The sequence below is a fragment of the Paramormyrops kingsleyae genome, chromosome 17 (genome assembly GCF_048594095.1).
Source record: "Paramormyrops kingsleyae isolate MSU_618 chromosome 17, PKINGS_0.4, whole genome shotgun sequence".
Lineage (NCBI taxonomy): Eukaryota > Metazoa > Chordata > Actinopteri > Osteoglossiformes > Mormyridae > Paramormyrops > Paramormyrops kingsleyae.
In genome coordinates this window covers 10794873-10811567 of record NC_132813.1, presented here as the reverse complement: position 1 = coordinate 10811567, position 16695 = coordinate 10794873, and the positions used below count along the sequence as shown (strand labels likewise).

At 43.5% G+C, this 16695-nt stretch overlaps 1 protein-coding gene across 3 annotated transcripts; it reads right to left on the bottom strand.

The window, feature by feature from the left end:
* Positions 1-824: 824 nt before the first annotated feature.
* Positions 825-15491, bottom strand: hif1al (hypoxia inducible factor 1 subunit alpha, like). Of its 3 annotated transcripts, none has more exons than XM_023812205.1 (15): positions 15354-15491; positions 11262-11452; positions 10882-11057; positions 9713-9800; positions 9483-9598; positions 8795-8982; positions 7308-7414; positions 6500-6647; positions 6172-6341; positions 5918-6066; positions 5702-5797; positions 5452-5588; positions 3333-3441; positions 2937-3054; positions 825-2802 (listed from the first exon to the last, which is right to left on the bottom strand). In XM_023812205.1, exons 1-15 carry the CDS (start codon positions 15371-15373, stop codon positions 2726-2728), a joined length of 1890 nt encoding a protein of 629 aa, XP_023667973.1. In that variant the 5' UTR covers positions 15374-15491; the 3' UTR covers positions 825-2725. The 3 variants fall into 3 exon arrangements, with proteins under 3 accessions (XP_023667973.1, XP_023667971.1, XP_023667972.1); XM_023812203.1 differs by lacking the exon at positions 15354-15491 and adding an exon at positions 11665-11797; XM_023812204.1 differs by lacking the exon at positions 15354-15491 and adding an exon at positions 11665-11797 and having other exon boundaries at positions 10882-11054.
* Between the last annotated feature and the right edge of the window lie 1204 nt (positions 15492-16695).

Below are 16695 nucleotides of genomic sequence, written 5' to 3'. Positions count from 1 at the left end.
GGTCTGCAACTATGTTTAGGTAGGGGGTGGGTGTCAAAGTAACATCCACATGAATGCCAGGACCCAAATTTTCCCAGAACAACATTGCCCAGAGCATCGGGCTGCCTCTGATGGCTTGCTTTCTTACCATAGTACAATCTGCTGCCATCTTGGCTTTCCTTGGCACTAACCACTGCATACTGGCAACACCACACTAAACCTACCATTTGGGAGATTTGGCCCTTAATCGAAGTTGCTCAGACCCTTACACTTGCCTGTGTTTCCCGCTTCTGACACATGAACTTCCAGAACTGGCTGTCCATTTGCCTGACATATAACACCACCACTGACAGGTGCCACTGCAACCATACAATCGATGTCATTCACTGCACCTGTCAGCGGTATTAATGCTATGGCTAATCGGTGTACTTGGTCGGTTTTACTATACACTAATGAAAGCTTTCAAAACACATTTCAGTTCCACTTCTGGAACACGGATCAATGTACACGCAGGGTGCGATGAGGTAGGACTTGACCAAATATCCTATTTATGGAGGAAAAATCCTTTCAAAATAACACTGACACATCATAAAGATGTTGCTGTCTTTTAACAGGGTTACATGTTATTTAATTTGTAAAAAGGTTTTTAAGTGCTCAATTTGACTACAAATATTGTTGGATAAAAAAAATGGAGACGTAAAAAAAGCTCTGCCACAAATCAGCGATATGAACTTACAAACGGTTTACACTGTTTTTTTTTAATACAACTTAAATTTCCCCTAGTAGCCATTAGGTGGCAGTAATAGCACACCGCGACAGATCTACAAATACTGCATCACACTGAATTATGTAAAAATGTCTTTATTAGTATTAATGTATACAAAGTCAGAAAATAAATCTTAACATTGACCAAGCATTGTCTAACTGTGCGTGGTTATGATTTGCATAAGTTGATCTGAAATCAAGTGAAATTGCTTACACAATAGCTTACAATGTGAAGATATTTTCATTCCACAATAACTGGTTACTACTATCCCTGTTCCAAGCTCCTTACTCTAACCACAAGAACCGATACAGAGATACTCTAGCATGAAAGCATTTCAAGTCACATGTAACAAAACCGTATTAAAAAATACCTCCGTTTTTTAAACACAATGAAAGGCAGCGACAACTGCTGCAAAATCAATACAAACAACCTCCACACTCCTGCAAAACAAAAAACAAACACCTGTATCACTTTCATTTTCCATTGAAACATTCCATTGAAAAATACAATTTCCATTTGTTTGCTCATTGTATTTGTTTTCTAATGTGCAATATGAAATTATGCTATAACAACAACCCTAAAGTCAGTTGACTGAAACAAGGTTTACGGTTTCAGTTAAACCTAAATATGTTAGCTTGGATATGCCCAACAGTATGTATAGTGTTTTCCAACATTCAGCTCAGGAAATATTTAGGTCTCATTTTAAATTTGAGCCCCTACTGGCTTACTGCAGTGTATACAAAACATTTTGCATTATAAATTTCATGAACTGCTGCTAAATTTGAAGCTGTCGACCCGCTTATGATTCAGCCCATTTGATCGCATTTGAGTCCATACAGTGATTTCCATCTCGAGTCTTGGTAATGTGTATGCTGGTATATTACTTAAGCTTATAGTTGAGACTTTTACAATACTCCGTTAACTAAATAATACATTAACATCCGGCAGTTTCGTTTGTTTTTAAAACTTGGAAAGAATAAATGCTCTGGTTCAATTTAAGACCCCGTGGAAAAATTAAAATTCGCAAACTAAACATACTTTCATTCTCCCATATATATTGTTTGCTATGAACCAATTCATAAGAAGCTTCTCACCTAGACAACAGCTCTACCGTATCTCTGGATTTCATAAAATGGTGCATTCTAGCAGACCCACTATTCTCTTTCATCTCCCAAAGATTTCCTGAGCGTTCATCAACAGGCTGATCAGCTCACCTAAAAGGAAATCGCACGTGGCCTCCTACACAATACAACAAAAAGAAAATCACTAAAATTCACTGTTTTTTAATAAACATGTTTCTGAAACTGTCATACCATGTGCCAATGTAGATGGTTTGCAGTAAATAGTTTTAACATTTGTCTATTGACATCTATCAAATATCTTTCTGACGATGTTTCAAAAAAATCATTTCATAGGCATTAGGAACATGCTTGTGACTAGAACAGAAGACCATTATTACTGTATCATTTCTTGTTCCTGAACTGGAAAACGCTGGGCTTTAAGAAATTACAAAATGAAGACAAATGTGTCTAAACCTAAGTACTCGACGGTCTATGCTTTTCAAATGATCCTGATATCTAACGAACGATGATACTTGGTGCCAAGACAAAGTGAACGAAATGACACTCGGATCCACCATACTGCACTGGATTTGAGAACTGGTCCAGGGCCTGCTGGTAGGACGAGGGCCAGTCTATCCCATCCCCCACCTCCAAACATGAGGCAGTGTCCCTCCTTAGCTCAGACGGCACTGATCTCTGCTTACGGTGGGAGAGATGTGGCAGGATGTGGACTGAGGCTCACTAAGTGCCTTACTGGAGTGATTTCCTGTCAGTGTGCTGAAAGCCTGTAGGCTTTTACATCCAGTATGGGAGGCTGGCTGACCATTGAATGAAAAAAGAAAAAGGAAAAAAAAAAATAAAAAACCCCACAACATCTTGCAGCCAAATCCTAGTTGCTGAAGTACAGGCGTCCACTTGTTCAGGTCAAGGCCGAGACACACCCTTTCTTCTGGCCAATTGGATCAGGTGGGCGGGTCAAAAGGGCACTCAATAATACTGTAGGAATCAAAGACACCAAGATTAAGCTTTAGAAACCCGACTCAATGTTCAACACCCAACTCTCCATCCCGATACTGAGCCATGTAACTCATGGAAACCAGGCGGCACATTAATACAAGCGATTTCTTTACCTTCAGGGTCACAGGGCCCTGGAGCTCCCCCAAGGACGGGATCCCTGTCGGTGAGGAGCTTGTTACGATAGTGGGGGGTGGGCCCCCCTTCAGGAGGCTCATGATCCTGTATGCAGCCCTGTACCAACCACAGTGATGTCAGAAACTCCACACCAGTTCCAGCAGTAATATGAACGCCAGACAAGTATTTGCGTAAAGGTTTCATGCCTTAACCCAGTCCTCGGTGGAACCCCCAGACAGTCCACATTTTTGCTCCCTCCCAGTTCCCTACTAGGAACAGAGAGGATGCAAAAATGTGGACGGACTGGCAGGGAGCAAAAACATGGACCATCTGTGGGTCCCCGAGGAACAAGGTTGGGAAACTCTGCCTTATTAAAACCGAGAGCTGACACTCACCCATTCCCTCATGTTGGTCACCAGAAGCTCCTCCTCAGACATAGTGTGCTTTTGCCTCTTGTCCTGCATGATGTCCTGCAGGGGTGCGTCTCCATCCTCTTCCAGAACCCTGCCCAGCGTAGAGAGACAGGCACTATTTAGAAACGCTTTTGTACACATAACCACACACCCTGAAAATAACCCAATGCCAGTGAGCCAGTCAAACTCCCGCAGCTCAATGCTCTTCATCTTATTTAAAACCTACATCTAAAAACATCTGGTGTTTGTAATGCTCAACATCTCAAGCGAAAGTCTTATTTACACTTATTTATTTATGCATTTTGCGAAACAATGCGCGTTCTGTTTGAGAAAAAACTTTATGTGCAGGAATACCTGGGAATAGTTTACCAGTGTTATCGTTCTGTAGTCGTTCTAATCATTCTAAACACATTGAAAGTACTTAATGTTATTATTTTGAAAACAAGCAATTAATTTCAAAATAAAGTGAAATTAATGTCTTACAGTATCTCTGAAAAGCATAAGTAAACATGAGTGTTTCACACTCCATAACATTTCCAAGAATTGATTTTTAGTGGGAAAAGAACTTGTATCCGATTAGCTATATACACTAAGCTTGAGTGATGCCACCACATCTTCTGTAATCGACTATAACAGGCAAGTAACCCAGTGTCTGTGTCTGACAGTGACTGACCGGCGATTAATGCCGTTGTCGGGGAAGTACACTTTGCACTCCGACAGCTCTTCATCGCTGCCCTGGTCTGGTTTGATCTGGTCTAATCAGGTCTGGTTTTCCAAAGGCTGGTTCACACATACTGCAGATGCGGCTCTTGTGACATTTCATCACAGGTGCGGAGGCCTCATTTGATTGTAACACTACTTTCTACTCTAACCTATCTGATCACAATGAAAAAATATGAGTAGGGGATGTGAGGTAAGATTGGCTGAGGAAGTCCAAAAATACCGGCATTTGTAAGACTGAACCAGCCGGCTACACACAAAGCTGCAGAAGGATTCACGGTGCGGCATTCATGTCAGCCTTGCAGTCTACCTTAGCAACAGTTACTTTTAAAACATGGCTATTAATTTAACTGATTGTACACATCTACCAGCATATTTGAAGTTTCTGTTAAATTTATTTAAATCACTTTAGACCCCTGGTTCTCACACCATAGCATACGTAGCACTAATTGCACGTGGGGTGCCCTCTAGTGGTATGCGAAGGTATCAATCTACCTAACGGTCATAGTTATTTAATCTCAAGGGAAGAAGTAGATATTTAAAGCATTAGCTTAGGAGTACATTTTGTTCAGATCTACTGTTCTTCTCCTGTAATGAATGGTAATTTTAGTAATTAGCTACTGTGACAGAAATGGAAACAGCTAGGGAACAAGCAGTCATACATCTGATACAAAACAACAGTCTTGGATTTCCAAGACAGACTCACTTGGCCCAGGTTCCATAAAAATTCATTTTGCAGCTCTCATACTACTAAACTAACTTTAGAAGCTGTCACGGGCATCCTGTGTCAGAATATTTACCCCACAGGCATGAATTTTGCTACAAGTTTACAAGTCACAGATTAGAATAAAGTAGAGAATATAATGGTGAATAGTGATACTTCATTAATCCCTTTGGGGAAATTCTTTTTTCATTTTATCCCATCTTGCTCCCCATGAGTAACAGAGACGCTTGGGAGTCACAGCGAAGGCACAGCTACTCAGTGGGTGTTGGAGGTTAAGGGCCATTTTGTCATAAGGCCCACTGACATGTGGCTGTTCTGCTAGGGCTGGACCTCAATGGGTTACCTTCCCATCACAGAGCCACACGCCGGCCGTGTGATATTAATCGACTGCAGTCCAAAGGTCAAAAACCAACTGCTTTTTCGTGCCAAGCTGCAGACATTAATAATATGCTCTGCTTGCTATCTTATAGTTGCAAGTCTTGGAAAATGTGTGGCTTCAAGGGTTATATATGATTCAAATGATTCAATTTTCACTTTTTCTTGCTTGCAAGTGAATTTGCTATGATAACCATATCTATAAAATCCTGACCAATAATCCACAAAGTGCAAAACGTAAGGACCTGAAGCGAACCACGGAGAGTTCTGGGTCAGACTTACCGCTTCCTCGTCACCGGGACTGGAGATTCTGGTGAGCTGAGGTTGGCATCTGGGAGCTGGGTCAGGAAGGTGAGCTGGAAATCGTCGTCCATGGAGATGTACGGTGCCAACATGTCGAGATCCATACCCTCCATGTCCTTGAAGATTATGGGATAATAAACCGTTAGCATCTAGCATTGAGTAGTTGTTTGTAGTTAGGAGAGCATAGTGGTCAAGCTCTGCCAGGAACTGCTCCATCAGTGAGGGGTACCTCAAACTGGCTGTCGTGGTCGGTACTGTCCTCTGATCTAACAGTGAAGAACTTCTCCACCGTGTCTTTGTCCATCAGCAATTCATCGGAGGAACTCTGAAATGTTCGTAAAGACATTTCAGGTGAGTGAGACTGATAGTGACGCAGAAGAAACGAGAAATGAGTGGAAGTTGGGTCGGAAAGAGCAGAGATGAGGATCTACGCAAGTTCTCTCACCGTGGCTGGTGAGGTAGTGGCTTCTGGCCTGTCGAAAATGGGAGAGAGGAGCATGCGGAGCTCAGGGGTGCACAGGTCGCGGGGGAACTCTGGAACAGTGTTTGGACAGGAAGGCTGGCAGAACGACAAGTCTTTTACTTCCACAAGCACTGCAAACAAAAACAAAAAAATACACAAGGTACCAAAACAGTGTTAGACACACTAAAGCAAAGCACTAAGATCAGATTTCAGGTACATGTGGGGATGTTTCTCACCTTTCACATCAACAGCATCGTCTGCTGGCGACTGGAACTCTTTCTTCGTTTCGTGGATGTCATCACAGGCCTCTGCGACTAATATTTCCTCTGCATCCGACCCCGTTTTGGATTTTACGAGGCATGGGCCTTGCTCCACGGACAAGACCATATCTGCTTCCTCGATCCCGCTGGAAGAGACAGGAAACCACAGCATGCACATGCCTTAAAATCTTTTGGAAAGAATAAACATGAGCTGGCAGAATAGAAAATGAGCCGAGAAGGAATGGGTCAGGAATGGAGCAGATGGACTTGGCAGAGAGGGAGGAGCAATTTTCTGAAGCAGTACCTGAGAATGAAGTTGAGACAGACGACAGCCTCGGGCTGCGAGGTCTTGCTGTTGTAGATGACGGTGGCTTGGGTCTCGGCCCACACGAAGCCCCCACTCTTAGCCAGGAAGCGGTAGTGACTGGTACACACCTGGCCTTTTGAGAGCACTGTGGGCGACAGATGAAGGCCAACCACATCACCCTCAATGACATCATGCAATGACACATCACGCTTGTCCGCTCCTGCTGTAGACGGCACAGCCCCCGATTAGCACGCCTCTAGGAAAAGGTCCAAGGTTATGTACTCCAGAAGCCAATTTCTCCACTGGATACAGCCAAGCAGTTGAAGGATATTACTCTACGACAGGAGTCTCCAACTCTGGTCCTGGAGAGTTACTATCCAGTAGGTTTTCTGTCCCACTTGGCTTCTGATGAGACACACCTGTTCCTGGTATTTACCTGAGAACAGGCGTGGCTCATCAGAAGTCAGGTAGGATAGAAAACCTACTGGATGGTAGCTCTCCAGGACCAGAGTTGGAGACCCCTGCTCTAAGATATAATGCAAACAGAGCAACCTGACTGAAAACAGGCAGTGATTACCTGTTGTTGTTGTTGTTAAGAATTTCACAGTGTCCTAATGAAACATATACATGTTTTATACCATTACATGTTTTATACGTGTTGTTTTTGTTGTAAATATTGCATGTGTGTGCTGGATCTAATTTCATTATGTGTGGTACATAATAGTACAATGGCTTTTGACCTCTAGCGTTGGGGGTTCGGGTTTCCCCTTGCATGCAGTAATCTCGCATCATAGGTCATACTCACGGATATGCAAGCTCTTGGTCACGTGATCAGAGTCCAAGGCATGATGAAACTCGTAGGCCGATCGGCCAATGAGATCGTCGGGCTGGTATCCCACAAGCTCAGTCACCCTGAGAACAGAACAAACGCAGAGAACGTGAGAAGTCAGTGAACCATATACAGCTACAGAAAAAAGGGGACACAGCCAAGAGCAACAACAGAAGCCTGAGAATGAACAGGCCTGAGAATGAACACTCTTGTTTGGCCTTAAAAATGTTCGAGTTAAAAATGTAAGCCCCCCCCTCGTCCACTGATGCCTCAAAGTCACGCAAGAGAACGTTTCCCAAACCATGTAAACAACAAACTGCACGTAACAGCCAGAGCCCTGGTTTCCATTGTTCCCATTGCATATGACATAAAATCTTTCCCGAGCTTGATGCACTTCAAACACATTTGCATGCATCCTAACAGAGCATTTACACGAACGGAAGGAACGCCGCGTTCCACATAATGCTGCTTAACGTCTATCGCCACTGTGAGGGAGTAATCTCGTTATCCAGATCCCGAACGTGAGGCCCGTCTGGCAGCTCCCTCCCTTCGGGGGTTAGGCGGATCAGACAGAATGTTCTCTTTCCCTTCAAACTCCTCCCCTCACATTCCAGGCAAACTGCCAGCAACGAAGCACCGAGCTCACCACACACCTACAACCGTAAAGCTCTCATCCACAACATACAGCTTGCGGCCAGCAAGCGAGCGCCCACACCCAGACGCCGCCGTAACCTGTACGCGGGTGCCAAACCGCACGGTAGGAAAAGCACGGGGCAGACTGCCAAAGACTGCTGCTGTAACAGTACATTCAAAGTTCTCCACAGAAAGGTCATTTTGGTTACAAATTACACAGGGCTCAGTGCACACAGTCACCCCAACGACCTGTTACACGTGATCTCCAGAAGTCATGTGTACGTGCATGCCCCAAATCCAAAAATATCTCGTTAACCATTCACACTGGCAAAAAAAAAAAAAAAAAAACACGCACTATTAAACAATATGCTTGATCCAGCTAACAGAAGTACGGGAGAAGAATATTAATTTCACCAAGTCTTGCACATTAGGTCTAATTTTTATACTGTAAACAAGAAAGACTTAGAAACTATTATAAACCAGGGGTGTCAAACTCCAGTCCTGGGGGGCCGGAGCCCTGTGTAGCTTAGTTCTTTCCCTGTTGTACCACAAATAATTCAGCTCAAGAACTGTTTGGTAATTAGCACAAGGTGAAGATGAATCAGGTGTATTAAATAAGGGGAAACCCAAAAATGTGCAGGGCTCCGGCCCCCCAGGACTGGAGTGTGACACCCCTGTTATAAACTATAACTATATGAAGGATCCTGTTCTTTCAGTTTCTGCCCCTGTACCGTTTTCTTCTCACCTTAACGACAAACCTGCCTTTCATTTTGACAGCCTGTTCTCTGTAGGTAAATGAAAAGCAGCCACTTGTCACGTCTCATTCTCACCTGCCCTCGCAGTGAGTGAAACGCAGATCCATGGTGTGACGGGTTAGGAAGGTGCTGCAGTCCAACGGAAACTCCACACTGGAGGGGTGAGGGATCGGCTCGCACAGCAGTGTCAGGAAGCTACCAGCAGAGGCCGCCACCTTCTCTTCCGTGTGGTAAGTCAACATGCGGCCTGTGCAGTGCAGCACCTGGGGACAAGGAGGGACATAAAGTGTATTTCAAAATTATATTGAATAGGATTATTGTATTGAGAAACAACTCAACATTCATGAGTGGCATGTTTACACAGATTCTCAATCCTATGCTGAACTTTAGCAAGTAGGGGAAAGAAGGAAGTTAACTAGGTGAGCGAGTCTAAAGTCAACAGACATGCCACTGAAAATTACACAAGTAAAATCAAAGGGCACACAGCAAACTGAGCGAGGCACTGCCTTCGCCCGATGAATAAGAGCAGCGTCAGTGTGGCCCCCTCACTTAAAATACTATTTAAATTTAATTAGCACAACGCAGAAACCGATATCAAAACAGAAAGAGTGAATTCTATTATTAGAAGGACAGAGAGAAAGACAGGTAACTTATTGACTTTGTTAATATTTTTGATACTACTATCACAGAATTTATGTGCATCTTCTGAACATCTGTATTTTGGACTGAAGGGGAGTGGATGAAATAACCAAGGGCCACAAACCTTCCAGGAGGCAGATTTGAGGTTCACGGTCCTGCCCCTGCTAGCGAGGGTGCTCTTCATCCTTACGAAGAAGTCGCGTCTCGTCCACCTCTCTGACTGATTCTTCTTGGATGGTCCTGGGACAGCAGAGAGATTGTCGCACTTATTATGCAGAGCAGTCAAACTAATCCAATCTCACACGTCTCATCGTGCCGCTTATTCTGCATGCAAGTGTGCAGGTGTCACCTCACCTGGTCTCCTTGGGGTCAGGATGTCCCGGAGCTCCTCGTGGTCACAGGGATGGACAAAATCATACAGACTTTGACCCAGCAGCTCCAGCTGTAAAATTTGGAAAAGTTCAGTATTTTTATACTTAAGGGGCCGGTTTCCCGAACTAGGATTAAGACTAGTCTTGGACTAAATTGCCGTTTCAATGGAGATTCACCATTGTAACTCAAAGCTAGTCTAGGTTTAGGCTTAATCCTTGACTGGGAAACTGGCCAAAGAAGTATGCCTACATTTTCTTAGGCATTTTTTGGGCATTTCCTAACACATGTCAATCACTATTCATTCTCTGTTCACACTCCTTTGTTCCCACACATCTGCCTTTTCAGAAGTGCCACATTCGCAAAATTGTTTGCTTATGTCCGCCTTCCTGGCGGCTGATGGAGTTGTGTGGCTGGCTCACATAAAGCTTAACAGTAAGACAAGAACAAAATGTACCAGACTTTGTGTACATTTCCGCTATAACAACAAATACTGTATTTGGGTTTCTTGCAAAAACTCACTGCAGAAAAAAAAGCTGTTGTGTATATAAACAGATTAGGGTTAAGGTATTTCCACTGCTCGGATCTCCATTCCAAATTGCTCAAAACCTTCAATCTCCAGTTAACCCTTCAAAGCTCACTTTCTCTTAGTATCCTACTAAAAGAAAATGTTACACTACAATTGTTACCATAAGTTATCATTTTATATACAGGTTGGATAGTTTTGCAAGATTCTGGGTTTAATTTCCAAATATATTTTTTTCTTTTTTCTGTAATAATGCAGGTTAACCCCCCGCCCCCTGCCCCTAAAAAAAAAAAAACTTTTGCCAAACTCACCCCAGGACTAATACTATCTCTAAAGCGTGACCTGGTTCTGGAGTTTTATTTCATGCAGCCTCAAAATTGAATATCTTTGTTCTTCTTAAGAATATTCAGTTTATGTTTACAGCATGCTTTGGTAAACAGTGTCTGCCATAACTATTATTATCACTGTCAGAAAACATTTTTAAAGGGTACAGCTCAGCTGTGATTATACCAGCATGAGGGTACAGCTCAGCTGTGATTATACCAGCATGAGGGTATACATCCCACAGGGTTAGTAGTCTCCTCAGAAGAAAGTTCTACAAAAAGCCTGTCTCACAATGATGTCATACCTGCGCGATGCCAATGTACTTGCTGACGCTCTCCGACAGGAAGATCATGTCTCCCTCTTCCGTCAGCACCATGACGAACCCGGCCAGGGCACGGGGATAGAGTCTGTCGGTCACATTCTCCTCTTCTTCCTCCATCGCCTCATCCTCTTCCTTCTTCACCCTTGTCTCCAGGCCTGCTGCGCAAGCGGAGGCAGTCAGTGAGCTGGTAGGCTCTCACTCCATCAGCACTCACGAGTACCGAGTACTCCATCAGCCCTCATGAGTACCGAGTACTCCATCAGCACTCATGAGTACCGAGTACTCCATCAGCACTCACGAGTACCGAGTACTCCATCAGCACTCACGAGTACCGAGTACTTCAAGCACTGGTCGGCACCCACCTGAGCTGAGGAGGTGGTGAAGACGCAGGTAGCTGAGCGTCACCCTCATGATGGCGGCCTTGTCCAGATGGGAAGCGACACGGCGTGGGAGGGGGAGTGCGTGCGCCAGCTGATAAAACACCTCAGTCTCTTGGCTGCGTCGGGAGCGCGCCGCATCGCGAGAGCGCACCTTCTTCAGCTCCAAGTTCGGCCTGCCAGAGGGACAGAGGCACAACATGATTACGCTGCCCCAGCAGATCCTACAATGACAATAACCACCATAAAAACTGCACCGAAAGCCCGATCATTTCAAGACTGAAACTGATATTTCGAACAAGCTTCAAAAGTTACACCTCACTGAGTCTCGGTCACTGCAAAATACTCCACAGATCTCATCCGCAAATCTGTTTAAAGGAAAACTCACAAGGACCGCTGAGAGAAGGCCAACCACCTCATTCTTGTTTCCGTTTCGGCAGGGGAAAAAAGATCCCTAGTCCTTTCCGCTTTTATTTCTCCCGACGGCAAATATAGGCCAGTTTTCCTTCCTCCGCCCCAGAATCCCCCCCACCCGCCCACCCCCACTTTTGCATCAGCTGCCCCCCTGTGACACAGGCAGGCTCTATTACACTGTTTATGACATCTGACACCCGCACCCCCCACCCTTCGTCCTCCTCCCATCCCCCTCTTTCCCAACTCGTTCCCCGTCTCCCACTGGAACTAATTTGAGACAAAAGCGTTCCCCTCGTTTTACAACGAACCCTCCACTCCAAACCCAGGCTGCTCTTTCAGCCCTTTTCAGTGTCAGTACCTTTAGTCACAACCAAATAAGTCACCAAGTCATTAAATAGTACAAGCTGAGCTGGCGAAAACGGTGCGCCGGAGAATCCGGACACACTCGAAGTGCAGGCTTTGCCTCAGCATGCTTTGAGAGAACGGTGCAAATGGAAGGCTATTCATCCGGGCCAGGGTGGGGTCCCCTTGTATTGCTTGCATAAGAGTCGGACAACATTTAGACCTGCCATATCTACCGTCCGATAAGAGAGACTGTGCAATAAAAGTTACCAAAGTTAAGGCTGATTGTGAGGCAGCCAAAGCAATATACTGACTAGAAAAAAGTGTGGAGGTGTTAGGGAGTTATAGCTAATTTTTTGAAGAATGCATGTAAAAATATCACTGTGGTGAGGTGAGGTGGGGGTCAAAGTTGCAATATCTGTGTTGCAAAACTTGTTGAACAACAGTAATCGTCTACGTGTTTTTTTATGCACAAATAGTTTTTTCTAATTTGTCCAAACAGGTCCCTACCCCAAGGTCTTTGTAACGCTGAAATTCACAGCTTCCCCCCCCCCCCCCATTCACCTCTGCGGCAGGAAGCAAGACAACAAGTCTGCCATTTCTTCTCGCTTATCTTTGCCAGGGGAGTTTTGGGGGGTGGGGGGGGTACATAACTAAGGTCTCCGCAACTAAAGTCCAGAGTATGCTGGCTGCACTGCTCCCTAGAATCTTAATGATTCTTTATCTTTGGTCACTCATGCCGGAATGCAATGTGTAGAAATGGTTTTGTAAATCATGCAAAACTCATAAGGAATGCTGCACACTCACATCCCTATAGCCTCTTAACTTAGGAGAGATCTCAGGGTGAAAATAATGCCCTGTACTTTACATCTGAGTTCTGAAGCATCTTCGCCTTCCGCAGAGAATGACACACTGAAAGGTTAAGCGCTACGGTACATATAATTTGACACCATGCACATACAAAAAGTACGGGCCAAGCCAGTGACCCATAACCCTATGACACATGCACACACATACCAGCCCTTCTTACTTGGCTACAATCCAAATGACTCAGACCATATGGTTGTGAGAATTAAAAAGTAGAAAAAAAAATTAAAACCAGACAGATCCAGATGTAGCGGTTCAGAGTGGCCAGAGGGACAAGAGGAAAGATCATGCATGAGAAAGGCAGCCAACAACCCCCTTTTCAGGCAGAGAGAACAGTTACACAAAGACACTGGTAGAGAGCGGGAAAAAAAACAAGTCGACACTCAAGCCTCCAGCTGGGCTCAAAATTATTTTATTTCACCAATCTAAGCTTTAAGAACAACTGTTTACTAATATTTTGAATGCTCTCCAAAGATATAGCTATGTTACCATTGAGGGAGTTGCTAATTTAAACTAAGGGCATCTGGTACAGGAACATGACTTAATGGGAACACTCTGTCCACTAGCGGCGTGCCGAAAAGCACTGCTGGCAGACGACAGCATACTAATCGCGGCTACTCCCCACTTGGAAGCGAGCCACAGAGCTGACTGCACCATGCAGGACTTGGCCCACTGACGGAGGTGGGTCATGGAGTGTAATTACACACAATGCCCCAAAGCATTTCAGGTATTCGTAGTCCTCTGGGCGCTGGTTGGTGGGGTGGGGGTGCATTTTTGCTCCTCACCAAAACAGCGCTGGAAGCTGATCCAGCAGTCTGTGCTGGAGTCGTTGCCCGTCCCCCCCCCCTGGATTGTGACGTCAATGGCCGTTTGCAACAATAACAAGTTTGAGGAACCAATGGTTTCGAAAAAAACCCGGCCTGCAACAGGCTTCCAGTTCTCCCCTCGTTGAGAACACAGTGTACCTACAGCAGCATGCGAGGCCTATACATATCCATGCATCTAGAACAAACACACGTTCTATTTTCGGCAAGGCAGTAATATTTGTTACACGAAAGCAATTTTAGTAAGTTCCTTATTTAAAACCCACTAAACACAGCCACAATACGAAATACATATAAAACAATGTGGGGAAAAAATAAAAACGGGGCATATTCTCCACAGTACCGAGCCCCTGTATCTCAGAATAACTAGCACACAGGAAGCAGTATTGTGGTTCTATAATCGGATTCGTAATCAAAGGTACAAACCCTGGGGTGTATGCCACTAACGAAGACAGCATGCAAGTTTTCAGTTAATAAATATCCAGTTAAGTGTGAAACTATGCAAATCACTCTGGATAAATAGGTTCGTCACACAATTGTGAAAGATAAACTATTTAAGCTGCAGACAGCCAGGCCTCGAGTGGCGAGGGTTCCGCGGCCAAATGGTCAACAGACTTCTGCTGCCCAGTAACCCGAAGCAGCTCATATATAGTAGAATAATATCAATTAAAAGGAAACCCGGGTTGCAACTCATTCAGGCAAAGTAAACGGATGTGGCAAAGCGGATACCTTTGATGAAATAAATCATTTTAAAAGACTCGACCGTATTGTAATGCACCCAGTTTCACGCTTTAGAACGTTATTCAGAATATTTCTGGCAAAAAAGAAAAACAAGTGCAGTTTGTCCCCCGTCAAGAACAACACATGTCCACCGTTGTCATAAAGGGACTGTCTGTTGAACAACATCCTGCAACGATCAACATCTCCATATTTTTGCTATTTGCTCAGATCGAAAAAAATAGGTTCTTAAAAGATAATTAAAAAAAGCGAACACGTGCCTGACTGTTCTGCCATTATAATCATTCATTTACCTAATTAAATCTTTAATACATATAATAATAGTCAAAATGCATATAACCAGACCATATCACGTCTAGACACATGCCGAAAGAACAACCATTTTATTTTTCGTTGTTACACCGAAAAAAACTGTTAGACATTCTGCGGCATATTTCAGATATGGTTCACTGGTGGCTACAGAAAATAACTTCATGTAGGTGAACAATTTGTACTACTTCTAAACAAATGTATTAAAAACACAATTACCACGCAACTAACGATAATTCGGCATATAATTTACCACATTTTGACACTATGTTTATTATCAACTGAAAACTGCAAAATGTAACATTTGTAACGTCGTTACGGAAATTGCGACAACCCCAACGATTTTGCATCTTTGACAAAAAAACTTTTTTTTTTTTTACACATCGAGCAACACAATCTAATGCAAACTCCGTCATAATTTGAGATCAATCGGCACTACTGTGCAGTCCTTCGAGACAAACATGTAACGAATGAGACAATAACGCTGTACTAATACAACCACCACTGTTACGCAACATAATGTTGAATAAATAGTCGCACTGTACAGTATATGAATATTACGGTAATAACCCGCATATTTTACCTTTTCCTATCCGTTTCCATTTGCGTTCCGCTGGAAGTACTCGAACACGTTTCTTCTTGCAGGACAGATTGTTATTGTTTAGGATGGCCGCATCCCAAATGCCAGCGCCTGCGTGCATAGTGCGCATGCTCACAAAACGCCCCAATTACCGGAGGGTTTCCGATCAAAGAAATCACATGTTACATAGAATGGCAACCCTCGAACGAGAGGACCCCCTAACTGAAGAAAAATACGTTATTATTATTTTTTTATTAAGAAACTTGATATTATTTTTTTTCTGTTGATCATAAAGGCAAATGTTGTTCTAGTTTTATGTATCTCACAAGTGCATTATAACTTCAGTTTCAATCTTTTGCAGTACAGGACATCGTGTGCCACGTTTCTCCAGCACGACTGTACGTCCGCTGCATGAAAAATCATCAGCTCTAAACCACTCGTAACTAAGCAGGAGAAGTACCCCTGGAGAAATTGTTACGATTAAAATAGCCTTTCCCGTGGACTCTGGGTACAAGCACGTGTGGGGAACACAACCTAACAAAGATGTCAGCATGACACAAATAAAAAACAACAGCCGCAGAATCTGAATTCTTTTATCGCCAGAAAGTAAGCGGCTTTTCTGGGTGCACTTAGGCACCATCTTGACGCCTGAGAAGGTGTTCCTCTCTGGAATGTCATTTCTATGAAAATGTCTCATCAGTTTGTTTCGCCTCTAGTCGTTCGGACAAAGCGTCCTAATTCTTGGCGTTATGTAAATTTTCGCTCTGTTGACAGGAGGGTCATATTTCATTTTAAACCATTCTGCTTAAAATCTTAAGTACTGCTATAAACATCACATACACATTTGAATCCAGAAAATAACTTACTACTCATTTTTATAACCCAGCTAGAAATCTATAAGGCTGTTCAGCCATCAGAAATCAGCCGAATTACAACATCCTCAATCATTGCGGTTGTGTTATGAAATATTATTTAGCACTATACAACGTAGAATATAATAATTATGGTATTATTAAAAAACATGCCAAATACCCATGATATATAATCATTACAATGTAATCATTACAATGTAATCATTATAATGTAATCAACACAATGTAATCAAACTACATGAGTATGTATTTGCACCTTATGTTAGCCTAAGAGTTTCTGTTAGTTACTTTTTGTTGGCCCTGAATGTATGAATATCCACCTTTATTAGTGTTATACCTTATCACTAAGTTGAAGGACAAATATATCAACCCTTTAGTTCAGGGGTGGCCAGTCTTATCCGCAAAGGGCCGGTGTGTATGCAGGTTTTCGCTTTAACTCCTTAATTAGATTACTAATTAGAGGACTGATTGGC